The sequence below is a fragment of the Lichtheimia ornata genome, assembly GCF_029851405.1.
Source record: "Lichtheimia ornata isolate CBS 291.66 chromosome Unknown scaffold00012, whole genome shotgun sequence".
NCBI lineage: Eukaryota > Fungi > Mucoromycota > Mucoromycetes > Mucorales > Lichtheimiaceae > Lichtheimia > Lichtheimia ornata.
In genome coordinates, this window is record NW_026695332.1 from 207811 (window position 1) to 225268 (window position 17458).

General features: G+C 43.8%; 8 protein-coding genes across 8 annotated transcripts; 6 read left to right on the top strand and 2 right to left on the bottom strand.

Annotated features, from left to right (window-relative positions):
• Positions 1 to 702: 702 nt before the first annotated feature.
• O0I10_003614 (uncharacterized protein) lies at positions 703 to 4320 on the top strand (the record flags this gene model as incomplete). Its single annotated transcript, XM_058483682.1, has 7 exons — positions 703 to 708; positions 792 to 998; positions 1084 to 1257; positions 1316 to 3523; positions 3583 to 3814; positions 3876 to 4078; positions 4144 to 4320. 7 exons carry the CDS (start codon positions 703 to 705, stop codon positions 4318 to 4320), a joined length of 3207 nt encoding a protein of 1068 aa, XP_058345480.1.
• A 194-nt stretch (positions 4321 to 4514) lies between these two features.
• On the bottom strand, positions 4515 to 5026 carry O0I10_003615 (60S ribosomal protein L23; the record flags this gene model as incomplete). The annotated part of the gene is made up of 3 exons (XM_058483683.1): positions 4515 to 4616; positions 4687 to 4781; positions 4846 to 5026. The coding sequence occupies 3 exons, from the start codon at positions 5024 to 5026 to the stop codon at positions 4515 to 4517; spliced, it is 378 nt and encodes a 125-aa protein (XP_058345481.1).
• Positions 5027 to 5853: 827 nt separating this feature from the next.
• On the top strand, positions 5854 to 7024 carry O0I10_003616 (uncharacterized protein; the record flags this gene model as incomplete). The annotated part of the gene is made up of 3 exons (XM_058483684.1): positions 5854 to 6294; positions 6352 to 6933; positions 6995 to 7024. The coding sequence occupies 3 exons, from the start codon at positions 5854 to 5856 to the stop codon at positions 7022 to 7024; spliced, it is 1053 nt and encodes a 350-aa protein (XP_058345482.1).
• A 458-nt stretch (positions 7025 to 7482) lies between these two features.
• On the top strand, positions 7483 to 9576 carry O0I10_003617 (uncharacterized protein; the record flags this gene model as incomplete). Its single annotated transcript, XM_058483685.1, has 8 exons — positions 7483 to 7689; positions 7754 to 7935; positions 8005 to 8319; positions 8375 to 8519; positions 8588 to 8797; positions 8853 to 8980; positions 9039 to 9149; positions 9219 to 9576. 8 exons carry the CDS (start codon positions 7483 to 7485, stop codon positions 9574 to 9576), a joined length of 1656 nt encoding a protein of 551 aa, XP_058345483.1.
• A 360-nt stretch (positions 9577 to 9936) lies between these two features.
• On the bottom strand, positions 9937 to 11104 carry O0I10_003618 (uncharacterized protein; the record flags this gene model as incomplete). Its single annotated transcript, XM_058483686.1, has 7 exons — positions 9937 to 10046; positions 10104 to 10204; positions 10273 to 10287; positions 10357 to 10429; positions 10511 to 10877; positions 10941 to 11007; positions 11073 to 11104. 7 exons carry the CDS (start codon positions 11102 to 11104, stop codon positions 9937 to 9939), a joined length of 765 nt encoding a protein of 254 aa, XP_058345484.1.
• A 619-nt stretch (positions 11105 to 11723) lies between these two features.
• On the top strand, positions 11724 to 12881 carry O0I10_003619 (uncharacterized protein; the record flags this gene model as incomplete). The annotated part of the gene is made up of 4 exons (XM_058483687.1): positions 11724 to 12074; positions 12133 to 12217; positions 12274 to 12473; positions 12534 to 12881. The coding sequence occupies 4 exons, from the start codon at positions 11724 to 11726 to the stop codon at positions 12879 to 12881; spliced, it is 984 nt and encodes a 327-aa protein (XP_058345485.1).
• A 197-nt stretch (positions 12882 to 13078) lies between these two features.
• On the top strand, positions 13079 to 15125 carry O0I10_003620 (uncharacterized protein; the record flags this gene model as incomplete). The annotated part of the gene is made up of 4 exons (XM_058483688.1): positions 13079 to 13109; positions 13157 to 14310; positions 14375 to 14747; positions 14815 to 15125. The coding sequence occupies 4 exons, from the start codon at positions 13079 to 13081 to the stop codon at positions 15123 to 15125; spliced, it is 1869 nt and encodes a 622-aa protein (XP_058345486.1).
• Positions 15126 to 15371: 246 nt separating this feature from the next.
• On the top strand, positions 15372 to 17441 carry O0I10_003621 (uncharacterized protein; the record flags this gene model as incomplete). The annotated part of the gene is made up of 4 exons (XM_058483689.1): positions 15372 to 15399; positions 15457 to 16625; positions 16691 to 17075; positions 17146 to 17441. 4 exons carry the CDS (start codon positions 15372 to 15374, stop codon positions 17439 to 17441), a joined length of 1878 nt encoding a protein of 625 aa, XP_058345487.1.
• Positions 17442 to 17458: the final 17 nt, after the last annotated feature.

A 17458-nucleotide genomic window follows, 5' to 3' on the forward strand; every position in this document is an offset into this window, starting at 1 on the left:
CTCTTTGCACACACATGCATGTATTTCTATCTATGTCCGAATAAGACGAAAAAATAAATGATGACTATTATCATCCACCTTGTATTTTATTCATGTCGTGTGAAAAGTGTCTTAAAAACCGCGGCCGATGATGATACAAAGGATTGACATCATGTGCTCCGCCTATTTAAGGTTTTTCGTCAAGAATGACAGGTGATGGGAGTATGTATGGATATGAAAAGGGATCGCTTTGTTGGATATGTAAACATCAACAAGGAGTAGTGGCACATGATATGCAAGATGCACAGACGTCTTTATTATGATATGGGATATGATGGGGGAGGATGAAAAGGGAAAAGATCTCACTCACTCTGGGTAATACATTTATCAAGAGTTGCACAATACAAAGACACCGAGATGTCTCCGAGCCAACCGATGTTCTCGCGTGGACGAGTTGCTTGGATGAAGTGAATCGCTTTTGTGAGACAGTCACTGAGGGAACCGCCATTTAGCTTAGCAGAGCGGGCCACATCCACACCCCCACCCACATACTAACGCGGTGCGGGCGGGTATAGGCAAAAGAATCAAGAGGTCAAACTTGGAAAAAGAAACCTGCACGCACGCCCAGAGCTCTTTCTTTTCCACCCCCCCTTCTTTTTTGTTTCTTCTTTATACACCTCTCCCTCGTCTTTTTCTTTATCTCTTTCTTTTTGCTCGGCTCCCATGAAGGTATTTCGCATATACTTTTACTCAGCTTGGTTCCTGACACGTGTTCTTCTACTTCTTTTTATTACTCGTTCGTTCGTATACAGTTTGGCAAACAAATCCAGAGTCAACAATTCACAGAATGGAGCGCGCATTACTTGGACTACAAGGGCTTAAAGAAATTCATCAATGCTCTCCTCAACGCACCTCCAGAACAATACGGCACGCAGATTACAACAGACGACGATCGATCCAAGCTTCTCCAGTCGCAAAAGGCAGCCTTCTTTTTCAAGCTGGAACGTGAGCTGGAGAAGGTATGGCGCGCTCGCGTGTAGCACATGGCATCATCATGGGAAAAAAGGCTTGTGCTCTTACTGTGTTTCACACACGCACATGTAGATCAATTCATTTTATCTGCAAAAAGAAAACGAGCTCAAAGTACGATTACGGACGCTGGTGGACAAGAAGAAGGTCTTGCAAACCGATACACGACGTCTCAAGCATGCATCAACACTATTCAACGCAATACAAGAAGCATTCATTCAATTTGAACAAGAGCTGAATAAGATCCAGGTATGCATGTTTAATCAATATGGGAGATACAACCATTAATTGGTCCAATCCTTGTTAGAAATACGTCGAGCTTAACAATGAAGGGTTCCGAAAGATCTTGAAAAAGTGGGACAAGCGATCCAAATCGACGACAAAGGAATTGTACTTGTCACGGCAAATCGACATCCAGCCATGTTTCAATACTCAATTCTTGTGTGAGCTTGCCGACATTGCTTCAGCGAATCGTATCGAACTCAGCAACATCCAAGCAGGTATCCCTGTGCCTACAGCAACATCAACACCACCTGAACAACAGCCTGCACAACCAGCTGATGTCATTGATGATCTGGAAATTGAGCTTGTCAAAGCCGTATCAAGTGGTCAGGCAACATTGGTGCGAGAAGTATTGGATCGAATTGCACAACATCCTTCACCTGGTGATGGGGATCGGCTTTCACGTGTATTTTGGCATGCATGTTCCGAAGCGCCACGAGAGATTATTGATTTATTGACGGGGACGAATCTTGTGGATTATGGCTATGTGGATGATATCAATGAACGATCATGCTTGCATGTGGCAGCAATGGCTGGAAGAAAGGATCTCTTGGAATTATGTACGGAGCGTGGTGCCAATGTTTTGGCGACTGATGCATATGGACGTACAGCTCTACATTATGCGACAATGAATGGGTTCAGCGATTGCGTTTCTTATTTATTGACACAAAACGCCGACATTGAAGCACGCGATCATGATGGATATAGCCCGCTCTTGTATGCAGTCATCAATGGTCATGCTACGTGTGTCGACATTTTAATCAAGGCTGGTGCGAACATTGAGCCCAACCACGATGGTGATCACATCCCTCTTTCACTTGCATGTTACTATGGTCATACCGATATCGCCCTCTTGTTATATGAACGTGGTGCCAAAAACTTGCCGAATGCAGAATCACTTTATCCGCTTCATCTCGCAGCACGACAAGGACATGTTGAATTATGCCGTATGCTTGCAAAGAATAAGGATGATCTCGATGTGCCCGATAAGTACAATTCATGGACACCGTTATTCTGGGCAGCCAGCGATGGACATGCTGAATGTGTATCGATTTTAATTGAGGCAGGATGCAAGGTGAATGTGAAGGATGAATATGGCAAGACAGCATTGTATTATGCTGCATGGGAAGGTGAAATGGATTGCGTCAAGCTCTTGATCGATGCTGGATGCGAAGTGGAGCCCATTTTGGAGAATCGACCACCAACACAATCATTCAGCGAGCCATCGGCCGACAATGTTGAAGAACCAGAACATGAATTGGACGCCATCCCATCACTTTCTCTTCCACCACCCATCATCCCATTCCGTATCTATGGTCACAGTTATTTGGATCGCAAATACCAAGTCCAAATCAGCCTTCATCAGCCACCTATACGACTTTACGACAATACACAAATCTCATCCCTCAAGTTGATTATCGCTTCTAAGCCCGACACCGGCATGATCCCTCACAGCGTTATTCTGCCACTCGTGGATGATCGAGAAATCTTTAGTTTCCAAGTCGACAAGTTGGATGATTTCTTGCTTGAATTTGATATTTTTGCTACGTTTGGATCCAAAGTACTTGGAAGAGGTGTTGCATTGCCAGAGACATTCTCCTCTGTGGATTTCACCATTTTGGAAGGATATCGAACGATCCCACTATTGGATAGCCATCTCAAGGTTGTAGGTGAGCTGACATATGGATATTCGGTGGTCAAACCATTTCGAGGTGTACAGCTTGAGATTGGTGGCCGCATCGAGACATACTGGAAATCTACGAACACCATCATGCCTTCAACTTCGGTAGCCAATACAGCAACAACAACAACACCAACAGCCTCTGCAGCTTCTGGTTCCACAGCACGAATCACTCCCGAGCCTACACAACAACAACAATCATCCGATGTCACTTCAAGTAGTAGCAACATAGCCTCATCGTCAGCTGCCATTCCATCTTTTATTACCGCATCATCATTAGCGGGCGACTATGTACGCGTGGTTGTGCAATTGACTCGAGACAATGTGCCTGTTGTATTTGCCAATTGGTTGATACCTTTTGAAGGATTGGATTTGGCAGTGTCCGATGTCACTTTTGACCAATACATTCAGCTTGGCACGAAGCTCATGTCATGTACAAAGGACCATCATCAGCAGCAGCAGCAAGAAATGTGTCCTATCACCGGCAATAGTATGATTGTACAAAACACTGCATCAGAGCCATCCTTTTTATCATTGGAATATGTTCTTAGGGTAAGTTGTTTATGCTCATAGCCCATCACCAATCTCATTGTTCTTTTTGGTTGTTATAGCACCTGCCAAACAATATGGGTATCCACCTTGAGCTCAAGTATCCAACGGTGCGTGAACTCGAGATCCACACCTTCTCCAATATCCAAGATCGGAACGTCTTTGTGGATACGATTTTGCAAGCGGTCTATGATTATGTGCGTTCTTTGCCAACGGGATCCAGCAGTGCCAGCATATTCTTTTCGTCCTTCAATCCAGCTATTTGCACTGTCATCAATTGGAAACAACCAAACTGTAAGTGGATGGAGTTGGCGCATCATGTGAAGAATGTGCATGCTGATTTATTGTGTTATAGATGCTGTATTCTTTAGCACTTATTGCGGGCTCAATAAGGATGATATGACACGAGGTGTTAAGCGGCGTGTATCAGAAGATGCATCAGTGGTCGAAGTGAGGCATAAACCAAAGCAAGATGTACGGACACGATCTCTCAAGGAAGCTGTCAAATTTGCAAAACGCAACAACTTGTTGGGTGTTATTTGTGAAGCGTCACCATTGGTAAGAACAATGACAATGCTCTTTGTTGGAAACAAGGGCCTTAATACATATCCTCTCCTTTGTAGGTGCGTGTGCCCTCATTAATCAAGAATATCAAGGAAAGTGGTTTAATCTTGGTGTCTTTTGGACAAATGAATATCGATACACGCTATCGCTCCATTCAAGAACGACACGGTGTTGATGCCATGATGATACACGAAGTGGTCCATTTTAACACGCAAATGGCTGGTGCCGGTTTCTGATAAAAGTAATCCTCTCCCCCATCCAAGCAACATACCATCATATCACTTAGTATTAGATGCCCCTTTCCTCTCTCCTTACCCCACGCCTTGTCCATTGTTTCCTCCATACACATTTTCCGAATATATAAAACGACCTTAAAATGAATACTTTCAAACGCGGAAAAACAAGAAATCGTTTATCATGCATCTTTTTTTTAAACGACGGTACCAGCGGCAGAGGCAATACGGGGCCACAAATCAGCACATTCCTTAGCAACGGGACCAGTGATAGCAGAGCCCTTCATTTCACCCTTGGGCTGATGATAATAAACAATCGTCAATATCCAATCGAGTAAAAAAAGCTGTTGCTGTTATAGTTGAACTTACGTTGACAATGACACCAGCGTTATCCTCAAAGTAAAGGAAGACACCATCGCGACGGCGCCAGGCACGACGTTGACGAACAACGACAGCAGGCATGACTATTTTCATATGCAACCCAATGAGCTATTCCCATTCTATCTTCTGGTTCGGGCATGGACTTACCCTTCTTTCTCAATTCGGGCTTGCCCTTCTTGACGGAGGCGACAATCATGTCACCAGCACCAGCAGCAGGCAAACGGTTCAAATGACCCTTGATGTTACGGACGGCAATGACGTACAAATTCTTGGCGCCAGAGTTATCAGCGCAGTTCATGACAGCACCGGTGGGTAAACCGAGGGTCATGCGATACTTGGTGCCGGAAATGCTAACTGTGTAAAATAGAAAAAGTTGATGTTAGCCGTGAATCCATCCGTTATCGAAAGGTGTTCATCCATTTATCTGTTGATGGATGGTGAATGATTTGGAAACGATGCTTGCCCTTGGGCATGATGATCTGTCGGAAGGGGGAAAGAGGAAGACTATATCCATGGCTATCGGATCTCTCTATAGTGCGGCACCCACCCACCCACACCCACACAACACACACAGCCGTTTACTATAAATGGTAATCACCCTTCTTGGCCAAGTCAGCATGTACGTAGATCCACTTTCTTGAACCTACTCTTTATTAATAAAATGTTTATGATTCTTTTATAAGCGGTATTGGGTGTAAGAGGTATGGTAGATGTTGCATGGATACGGTGCTTGCTTGTTGCATGGATACGGTTGATACGCTCGAGATACTTAGTATTTGCTCAAGAAAGCATACCATACGTAGATAATCGAGATGAAGATTGTTGTCTTTGAGAGCCGTCTTAGAATACGTAGATAGTTGTCCCATCAATGTACTTTCAAGAAGAAGAAGGCATGTCATTTGTAAAAGAGTTACATTGTTATTGATAAAAGACGTGGATACCACCATTCACATGAATCAAATTCAATTGCTAGGATGAAGCATACCATCAACTATACTATACGTTTATGATTGTAGAAAAAGATCTATGACATGTTGCATACTACTACTACTACTATCACATCAACAATGGCGGTGTGGACTTTTTGTTGGCATCCAATTGCTGTATTCAGCTCCGTACAACCATCACACACCCTTTCCCTTTTCATATACACACATGCCTCACTCGTACCTGGTTATTGGTGGCAACGGTTTTCTCGGTCGTCATGTCATTGAGCAGATTCGACTTCGAAAGGACAACTCGACCATTTCCGTTTTTGATATCGCAAAGCCTGCCGAACCTGATGCAGATGTGACCTATCTCGTTGGTGATCTACGCAAATTCGACGACGTGTATGGTGCCCTTGATGGGATAACAGCTGTTATTCATACTGCCTCGCCTCCTCATGTCAACTCTTCAAACCCACCTCGCGACCTTTACTTTTCTATTAATGTGGAGGGCACTCGCAATATCATCCGTGCTTGTCAAGAAAAGGGTGTGCAGATCTTGGTTGTCACGAGCTCTGGCAGTGTCATTTCTACAGGCGAGCCTATGGTCAATGTTGATGAGAGTACACCTTATCCACCCGAGGCCATTGATGTGTATACGGAATCCAAGGTAACATAGGATGATGGATAAAAAGGAGGGTCATAGTTATAACACAATCCATTCTAGATCGAGTGCGAGAAGGTTGTATTGGCAGCCAATGGTGAAAAGGGTTTAAGGACATGTACCATTCGTCCCTCAGCTATCTTTGGCCCTGGTGATCGTCAAGTGTTGCCTGGCATGATTGAAGTTTGTGAAAAGGGACAACATCGTTTCCAAATCGGCGACAACACATCTTTGATGGATTTCACCTACGTTGGCAATGTGGCCTATGCTCACGTGTTGGCAGCCGAGAAACTCGTCGACCCTACATCTCCTGCTGCTGGTCAAGCCTTTAATCTTACCAATGGTACACCTGTTCCCTTTTGGGATTTCGCTTCCAAGGTGTGGTATGAGTATGGCAAGCACATGCCCAAGAAGAACAAGATCATCCTTTCGTATAATGCAAGTATGGTGATTGCATGTATCAGCGAGACCATTTTTAGCATCAAGGCCATGTTTGTTGACAAGAGCAAACTCAAGGAAGGCATGACTCGATCCCGTATCAAACAAGCCATGAGTTCTCGCTATTTCAATATCTCAAAGGCAAAGAAGCTCCTAGATTATGAACCCCAGGTTGGTCTCGAGGAAGGCATCCGACTTGGTATTGCAGTAAGTTGAAGCGGAGGGGTAAAAGTGGTATTCTCAGCTGATGCATTTTATCATCGTATAGCATTATCAAGCCAACTTGAAGAAGCAATAGAGTACCACTTTAATCGATATAGTACAACAAAGTATATTAAAACTTGGATACCGAATCTACATCAATAACAGTGGCATGGAAGGATGTGATATCATTGCTGCTTTAACAAAGAGGAATGGGTTCTCGGTGGAACGGATGTACTCATCAGCATTTCGGTTCGTGTAACACGGGAGATTGATTTTGCCACTGGTTTATGGGACAAAGGAAACAAAGAGAAGATGATGTTACAGTGTATGTGTGGCTGTATACGTAAAAGGGAAGATACGAGTGACCTAATCCAGGAAATGTAATTCGTTAACAATCCGGCGCGCACGGTTGCTGTGTGCATACCCGTGTGTTATAGCATCATCAGGGTTTTCTAGTGGCACGGATAAACAAGGCCGAGGTGAAATTCTCATTCACACATCTTTCTTTCCACTGCTTCATTTTTCTCTTCTCCAACGCGCGTACCACTCGCAATGGCCAACGAAATCTCAAAACCTACGAGTCCATGGTCACAAGTCATGCACATTGCTGAACGTGTGTTGACCGATCGTCGTCTCATTGTCCTCAAGAACATTGTCTTTATCCTGGTGCTTCTCAACTACTGGTCATACTTTTATGCCAAGTTTGCTGTTGGTGGTCCTGTTCGTGCTTTCAAGGATTTGCATCTTTATGTGAAGCGAGTATGTTGCCCATCATCCTTCTATTCCACGCTATGTTTATTCATCCATGTGTTGTTTGCTATAGGCTATTTTCAAGCAATTGCGTCGATTGCCTTCAGTCCAAGCCAAGATTGATAGCGAGCTTAGCAAGACTCTTAAGGATATGGAGCATTCAATGTTTTCCCGTGAAGGTGAAAATGTGGTTCGTCAACTCACATTACCCAAGCATGGCCTTACCGAGGAACAGGTGATGGAACAGCTGAAAATGTATGTGGGAATACATTTGACATGTGAAGTTGTGTGATGTGAGAATGCTGAATTACTCTCCCTCATTAGATTCGAAAAGATGCGTGGCAAGGATTGGAAAGGTGGCCGTGTGTCTGGTACAGTGTACCATGGTGGACAAGATTTGACCAATCTATTGGCAGAGGCTTATCGTATGTATGCCATTTCCAACCCCTTGCATCCGGAGGTATTTCCTGGTGTCCGTCGGATGGAGGCTGAAAGTGTCCAAATGGTCTTGAATATGTATAATGCGCCCACTGACGGATGTGGTACAATGACAAGTGGTGGTACCGAAAGTATTATCATGGCGTGCAAGGCATATCGTGACATGTACAAGGATTTGAAGGGTATCAAATATCCTGAAATGTAAGTTTTACTTGGAACAAGGATTGGCACCTTTATCTCATCCGTATGCATGTAGGGTGGTCCCTGACACAATCCATGCAGCCTTTATGAAAGCATCAGGCTACTTTAACATCAAGCTTATCATGGTTCCTGTCGACCCAGTCACTTGCCAAGTGGATTTGAAAAAGATGGCCAGAGCTATTACTCGAAACACCATCATGGTATGATATGATATTTGTCAATTTTGCTTTCTTGGGAAAATTGTTGTCTTTGACACATGACCATTTAGATTGCTGGTTCGGCTGTCAATTATCCTCATGGTACCGCTGATGATATCGTGGCCCTAGGCAAACTTGCCAAGAAGCACAACATTGGATTGCATGTGGATTGTTGTCTTGGAAGCTTCATCATGCCCTTCCTTGAAAAGGCTGGTCTGCCAACCATTCCGTTCGACTTTAGAGTTGATGGTGTCACCTCGATCTCGTGCGACACGCACAAGGTATATTGTATTCGGGTAACTCGGTCATGGTTGTATTCTCACACGCACAACATAGTATGGTTTTGCTCCCAAGGGTTCATCCATTGTCATGTACAGAGATAAGAAGATCCGCAAATACCAATACTTTTTGTGCTCTGATTGGACAGGTGGTATTTATGCATCACCCAGTGTGGCTGGTTCAAGGTTTGTATATGTGTATCAATGGGCTATCACAACGCGATTGCTTATCTTACTCATCTAGACCTGGTGCATTGATTGCTGGCTGTTGGACTGCGCTCATGAGAATTGGTGAGGAAGGTTATTTGGATTCATGCAAGAAGATCGTGGGTGCCCGACAAACCATTGAAGATGCGTAAGTATATGAATGGCCTATTCAAAAAGGGTATCATCATGATTGACCCCTCCTTTTCCTTCTTTGCAGCGTTCGTTCAATCCCTCAGTTGACAGTCAAGGGTAATCCAATTGGTCCAGTGATTGCATTTGGTGCAAAGGAGCCCCTCAATATTTATGACATTGGTGACATGCTTGGTGAACGTGGTTGGGATGTTAGTGCATTACAAAATCCAGCAGCTTTGCATATCTCTGTTACGTTGCCCTGGGTGCCAAGTGCAGGTGAATTCGCAAAGGATCTCAAAGAAATTGTTACGGAGCTGGTGGCCGATCCCTCAAAATCCAAAGGAAGCACAGCCGCCATTTATGGTACAGCAGCATCCATACCTGACAAATCCATCATTGAAGATGTTGCTGCTGGCTTCATTGACCTGCTCTACAAGGCCTAATCATATACTACCAGCTTATTTTTTTTTTGCTTTAAACTAATGATTCCCGATACATGTCCCCCCTCCAATCTTGCAATAAAATGCGAGTCAAAAAGAAGTATGATGATAGAGTTCAATCCAAGGCTGTATGTGCTCGTAATGGATTGGCAAATGTGAGGATTTGAATGAAGCATGCTCTTAAAGCTATGATTGGATTTGGCGTCTTAGTAAGTGTAGTTGCCCTGCGCACTTTATTATCTTCGAGGCTGGTAAGGCACTGTTGCCGACACCATTATTACATCATTGTTGCTTGTGAGATCTTGTTGTATCGATTGTGGGGAACTAAGGTCTAATGCCGATACCTACATGATGATGGTTCTATTATGCGATACGATGAACGGTGGTGGCATCAGCTTGTGCGGTGGGGAATACAAGGGAATCCGCAATGTTGACATGTGGTGGGCGACCAGCAGTAAACACGACGATCTCAGCTGCATTAAAGATATGAGGTTAATACCGGTTTGATGATTCCTCGCTGCCAAGCATACCAATGTCTTGAGCAACCAATGGCTGCATGCCCTTGTATACGCTATCAGCCTTTTCCTTATCACCATAGAAACGCACAGTGGAAAATTCAGTGTTGACAAGTCTAAATCAATGTTGGATTGAGCACACCATGCTGACAACAAACCCAACGTGTTAATGTGTAAGTATTACCCTGGGCAAATTTGGCTACACAAAAAGAACGCAATGAGTCATTTGAATGAAAGGATACATGCGTTTTTCTATTTGGATTCTTACCTGACACGAATAGGTGTATCAACGAGCTCAAATCTCAACGAGGTGGTAATCGCATCAACAGCATGCTTGGTAGCTAAATGCAAGATTGATCGGAAGATGAATACGTCAACAACAATGGTATCCATTTGTAATCCACGTTGCTCTGCTTACTTACCACAATAAATGCTTCCACCTGGGTATGCTTGCTTGCCAGCAATTGAACCAAGGTTGATAATATGTCCTGTTTCACGTTCCTTCATGCTGGGAATAATCGCTTGTGTGAGGAAGACAAGGCCCTTAACATTGGTGTTGAACATCGTATCAAAGGCATCCTCGGCTACTTCGGCTACCGGATCTCTACCAAGCACCATGCCAGCATTGTTTACCAACACATCTACTGGTGGAAGTTGGGCAACAACGGATCGGATTTGTTGTACGTCTCGCATGTCGAGTTGGATAGCCGTCACCTTAATGGATGGATGTTTGGCTTCAAGCTCCTTTTTCAAATTCTCAAGACGCTCCACACGACGAGCAGCAACGATCTATTGTGCTTAGGGTGTTTAGGAGGTGCAGCAACATTTGTCAAGTGGCTCTTTTATACGCACCACGTTCGATCCTTCTTTTGCAAACTCGCGTGCACACGCCTCGCCAATACCAGCTGATGCGCCTGTACTATTGGTTTTTATGTTTCAGTGTTCAATAAAGTAAAAGGGTGAAGTAGCTAAAGTGATACTTACATCAATACGTTCTTTCCCTCAAGTCTTCCCATGGTGATAGATAGAGTGCAAGAAACAGGAAAAAGGTTGCGTGGAAAGCCATGTTTCCCACAATCGTGTTTAAACTTCCGTTGAAACCCCGGTCGACTAAGCGAGGTCGATCTTGAATGTCCATCAATCTATGCATAATGAGCATCATAGGCTTCAAAAGTTGGTTTGCTAAATTGGGGGATTTTTACACAATGCAACAATGATTCACCGTGATGTTCTTAAGAATGATTTATTGATCATATTTCATTTGAAGTAGTATTACATGAATAGCCATATGATAGCTCAACATCATTATGGGTGAAAGTGGAAGTGGGTGGGTTGTAGTAAGCATCTCTAAGGGCAGCGACTACCTATTAAGATAGAGACGAGCTGACTGATGTATTGAATTAAAGCATAAGCATAGTTTGCATGTGATTGAACAAACATCACAGTATAAAAGCGGGGTACATTTCCTCTTCCCCCACAATTTCCTTGTGTAAGCAGCTTTCTTGACAAATCGTAAACCACCCCTCTTGTTCTCTTCCACCACACAACGTAAGTCGACACCATATAAAGCGTCTATCTCATTCATCAACTCACTATGATGATAAATGGCTTGTTAGTGTATATCCTTTGCTTGAAATGAGAGAAGACTTGATACAATCGGCCGTTTCTTTCCTTACCGATCCCAAGGTGCAATCGGCGGCATTGACAAAGAAGGTCTCATTCTTGGAATCCAAGGGCATGACATCCGAGGAAATTGAAGAAGCCATGTCTCGTGCTAACGGCAAAGCACCTGCAGCAACAACAACGGCAACAGCAGCAGCGCCGGTGGCTACCCAACAACCTGGAGGCGCCGTTGTCCCATATAACACTGCCGTCGCTACCCAACCTCCTCCAGTCCCCGCTCGTCCTTCTTATGATTGGCGTGATGTCTTTATTGCAGCTGTTCTTGCAGGTGGTGCAACCTATGGATTGTGGACATTGGCCAAGGTATGTGATTCTATCCGAGAAATGAGAACGACACATATTAACGTGGGTGCAATCATAGCGTTTCTTTGGTCCCTGGTTCAAGGTACCACAAAAGGAAGAATTGGAGAAGGAAAAGGCTGCATTGGATTCACAATTTGAAGCAGGTATAGTAGAGGAACGTTTATGTAATAGAAAAGTGAAGCTTATAGGACTTTTATAGTTGAGGCATCGCTCAAGGAAATCAAGGATCAAACTGAAGAAGCTTTGACGGCCGTTTCGACACAATCCGATCGAGTCAACACATCCATCACCAGTCTCGAAGCAGCTTTGAAGGACTTGAAGGAAGGAGATGAAGCAAGACAAAAACAATTTGGAGAGGTGAAGGATGAAGTGGATGCCTTGAAAGAACTTGTACCCAAGGTAAGCGGGTTGTACCTGAAATGAAAAAGCGAAAAAGATATTTACTGATGCGTGTATTAGATGATGGATCGGAATAAGCAACAGCAGGGAGATGTCCTTGAAGAATTGCAAAATGAGCTCAAATCTCTCAAGAGTCTACTTCTCAGTCGTCGTCCCACAACCCCTTCTTCTCCTGTACCTGAACCAACAACATCCAGCAATACGGTTGCATCAGCAACGAAGCCTGTTGAGAATGGCAATGGCAACGGTAGCAGTATCCCAGCATGGCAAATGGCTGCTGCTGCTTCATCAATCAACAACAACAACAACAAGGCTCCCGCTCCATCTGCCACCACTCCTCAAGCTGAACCCGCAACTGGCTCTTCATCATCTTCAGCAGCTGGATCTGCCACCAACAATACCGCTTAGTCGTATCCTAGATAATCTGTACATTGTTACCACAAAGATGTTTATTTGTCGCTTTTTATGGACGAATGAAGATTGTATTTTTGGAATCTGTGTAACTGTATCATTGAGTGCGGAATTGAAAGTGGGTCTGATATCTCTTTACGGATTCACTCAAGGTGATTGTTTTTCCCTTTTCCCCTTTCTTTATTTCTTTTCGGATGTCAAACCGCACAAAGACACCGTGTTTTGGTACTATGACCCTATTTGGCATTGCATTCTCTTTCTGATCCTAGTAGAATGTCGAAAACGACGACGAAAGTGTGTTTGGCATAGGTACTCCCTCGTTTGTCAAAGGTGTGCACAGCGAGATATCGAGTGTGTGCCGATCGATGATCATAATAGCAGCCTAACGGATGATGACGATGCACGTTCCGAAGATGGTGATCAGGACTTGCAACAATGGATAAACGATATCTTGCAACTGCAGCACACAGCACAGCAGCTTGAGACGACGTTGGATCGTATTCGATCTGATATCATTGACCCGTCATGGACTTTTCATATTGTGAATGATCAGCTACGACTCGAATCAGGCAATGTCAATCTTTTTCAGTATGGTGAGGCCTGTTTTCGGTACTTGTCACCATTTGCAGCCTTGTTTCATAAAGAACCTGTCACATTCGAGTGTGCGGCTTTGCATAACCTTCTCGAAGGCTTTCGTCTCGTTTCGCAGCTTAAACTCGAGCACAACACAGCTGCTTCCATGACAACACCATTGCTCACTGAGCCGTGCATTGATTTCGAGAAAATGATGGATACACTTGTTCACTTTTACATCCATGATCATCCCCCACAAGTCTTGCCTATATTACACATTCCCAGCTATGATCGGCATTACAAATCTCTACGAGATAAAATGGCATGTCCTATCACCTTGGCAATTTGTGTCAATGCAGCATCAAGTCCTATGCTACCTATGAAAGGTTACACTGCCAAGGAACGACGAGCCATCGGTGACTTTTTTTTCCATCGCTGCCATGAGGTCCTTTTCGATATCTTTGATGATCCTGAACGCCGACTCGACGTTTTGACCACCATCTCATTGCTATATCATTATCTTTCAGTTGTACGTTTATGGTTCACCGAAGCACGTCGACTTGCTACCATTGCTTTATGTATATGCGATGACATTCAACGATCGGGCTTGGAGCTGACACCAATACAGCATGCCATGTTCCAAAGACAGCATTTGCAATCCAGATACGTGATGCATTTTCTTGATCTGGTCATGCATCAAGCATACATAAATGAAGAGGATCTTTTTAATGTGGAACCTTTTGCCATGGAACTCGAGATTCTGGAGGACGAATCTAATACCGTGGAATGGAACATCAAGGCCATTAATCATGTTTCTCGTTTATGTTTATCCCCTTACTTTCTATTGATAATGGTAAGTGGTTATCTTATCCAAAGCTCTATAGGGATCTCGCAGCTTAAAAATTACTTTCAACCAGAATCAGCTAAGGAACATCATTTGTAATCGCCACGCTGAATTAAACCTACATGTTTTTCTTCGATTTGAAGCGATCATGCGTGAATGGTGGAAAAGTTTACCAGATGAATTACGAGTGTGCGATGATCCATATTCACCGAATGCGCTCGACGGCATCAAAAAGGATACAAACATCACCGCATTGCTTGTGCTACATACAATTACTGCATTGGTGCATGCGTCGATTCTCAAACCACAAATACGATCAAGCACAGAGGACGATTTCCTTCATGCCATGCGGCAGAGAGCACTCACTATGACTATGCGTTCGCTTGATGTCATTACGCGTGCATCATTGGCAAGCTACGAACATACATTTGTCTATTCAGAGATATGTAAGTTGTTCTTTATCTTAGTGCCTTCGTCATTCAGTGGCCCCATTGTCTCACAGGGAATGATTAGTGGCTTTCGGTATAATGGGTCATATGATGTATGCCATGGCTTGTATCCAAGAATGCCCTGAAGTGCAACTGAGCTCTCAATCAAAGATACTCTTTTCCAAGATCTTCAAGGGCTTTTCATCCTTTCTTCCATCCGATCACCGTATGCCTTCTTCTATATCTCCTATGGCAAGTGCTATCACACTACACCATGCTTCTCCTACCATGTGCCTTTACAATGACTACCCCATGCCAGGCTATGCTCTAATATCAGATACTTTGACGGTTTCATTCGATCGATTACAAAGTTTGCTTACTCCCTTTCCCCATTGATCTAGTAATAAAGTCTAGCTAGTAGATGCATTCAGGCCCATTGATGCTTGGCATGTGTGAGTGAATGTATCTTTAAAACACGTGATGTATGAACCCAAGCTTTTATTTTAAGCATGGACGCTAAGATAGTGGTTGCCATGCAACCTTAATCGGAGTAAAGGTGTGCGCCAGAGGGGGGTTGCCGCGGGATTAAATGTTCCTGATGCTGGGAATAGCATGTTGCACCAGGTCTTTTTCTTTTTATACATGTCTCGGCGAAAGACACCTTGCATTGGTAACCAAGTTCACGCCCATTTCACATTCGACACCACCAATGACTGATGCAGCATAGAATGTAGAACACGAAGACGCAAATGTGTTTGGCACTTGAATCTATCCTCATGCCTCCGCTGTTCACAACGTGGGATCGAGTGCATACAAGTAGACGAAGACAACAGCAATGATAGCGATACTCGAGGTGGCGAGCAACAATTGGAGCAATGGAAAGATCATGTGGATACGATGGAAACGCAGTTGCAGCAATTGGAGACTAGCATGAGTCAATTGATACGAGCCAAAACCACTCCCAAAGAGGAACCAACATGGCATCTCAGTATTCATCAAGGCGTTCTTCAGCTCGATTCACGTATCGAAAGTGTGGAAGAAGCACAACAATTCAATCAAGCGTTTTTCAGATACTTGTCACCCTTTTGCTCTCTTTTCGAACGAGGACCTATTCTCTTTGAAAGCGCCACATCACATATCCTCATCAAGTCAATGATGCTGATCACCAACTTTGATATGCCACAACAACCATCATACTCGATTCAAAAGATGCTTGCACATACAGGAGGATGCGACACCATCGATTGGCATTCAATGGTTCATCAAATCGTGCATGATTATATGGATGTTGACCGTTTTCAATTCATACGAACGCTTCATATACCAACTCTTCGAATACGCTTGAACAACACCAAAGATCCATTCTCTTGTCCTTTGATTATGGCTATTTGCGTCAGCATGGTAGCGAGCGGATTATCATGTAAACAGAGTACACCCATTGAACGACGTATGCTTGCGGATTTCTTCTATGACAAATGCCATGATGCTCTCTTTGACATCTTCGATGACCCAACTCGACAACTCGACACCGTAGCAACAATACCTCTGCTTTTTCATTATCTCATCATGGTTCGTCTTCAATTCAAACAAGCCCGGCATCTCGCAACCATGGCTCTGCTTATTAGCGATGAATTAGCGTTCTCTGAAGAGAAAAGGGGCTATTTATCACCAGTGGAACGAGTGATGGTAGATCGACAACGCTTTCAATCAGCCTACTTGGTATACAACCTACAATTTATCATGGATGGGAAACTCAAAGAAGATGCCCTTGAGAGGACACCATTTCAAGTGCGCTTTGAGGTCTTGGACGATGAACCAGAATATGTGCATCTCATGATCAATGCCGCAAATCATACTTTGCGCTTGTTTACAACACATTACAGCCTTCTTCTTCTCGTAAGTCATCATCATTGATATTGATTCTAGTGGTTCGTTATTGATCATAGATGATCTTTACATAGCAACAAATGAAACGTTTATATGCAAGAAAAGAGACCGATCTTGATCCACACATATTCCTTCGCTATGAGACAGTGGTGCGTGAATGGTGGTCGAGCTTACCCGATGAATTAAGGCCGTGCAAAGATCCTTTCTTATTCCAATCCAATGACGTGGATACTCTCCCCAAAGGAAGTTTCCGAACTTTACCTTTCGTTATGGTGCACGTTATGACAATGATGCTACACTCCGTGCTATTGAAACCTCGAGAATCAACGTCTGGAGGTAGTAGAGGCGATTTCCTTGGCGTATTGCGACAACATGCACTATCAATGGCCATGCGTTCCTGTGGCATTTTATTACACCTCTTTCGATACGTTGATCTTTTTAGAGATAATGGTGATTCATGTGAGTTATACTGGAAGCTTCTTTTCGTGCTTTTCTATCATATCATTTACATGGCTTTTCCCGCTCTCAGTGTCATTCATGTTCCTTGGACAAATCATCTACACTTTGTCCTGCATCAAATCATGTTCCGAAGCACGGCTCACGCAGCAATTGGAAGAAGATTTCGAAAAGCTTTTCGAGCAATTCGTTGCATGTGTTCCTCCCGACCACAACATCCCATCCGACATGTCACCTATCACCACTGCTATTTCCACAAACATGGTATCGCCCACGTTGGGTATATATAATGACTTTGCTCTATCCGGCTATGCGTTGTATTACGACATATTGCGATCAAGCGTGGCACAATTGCAAACGATTTCATGATCTTGCATATATGCATA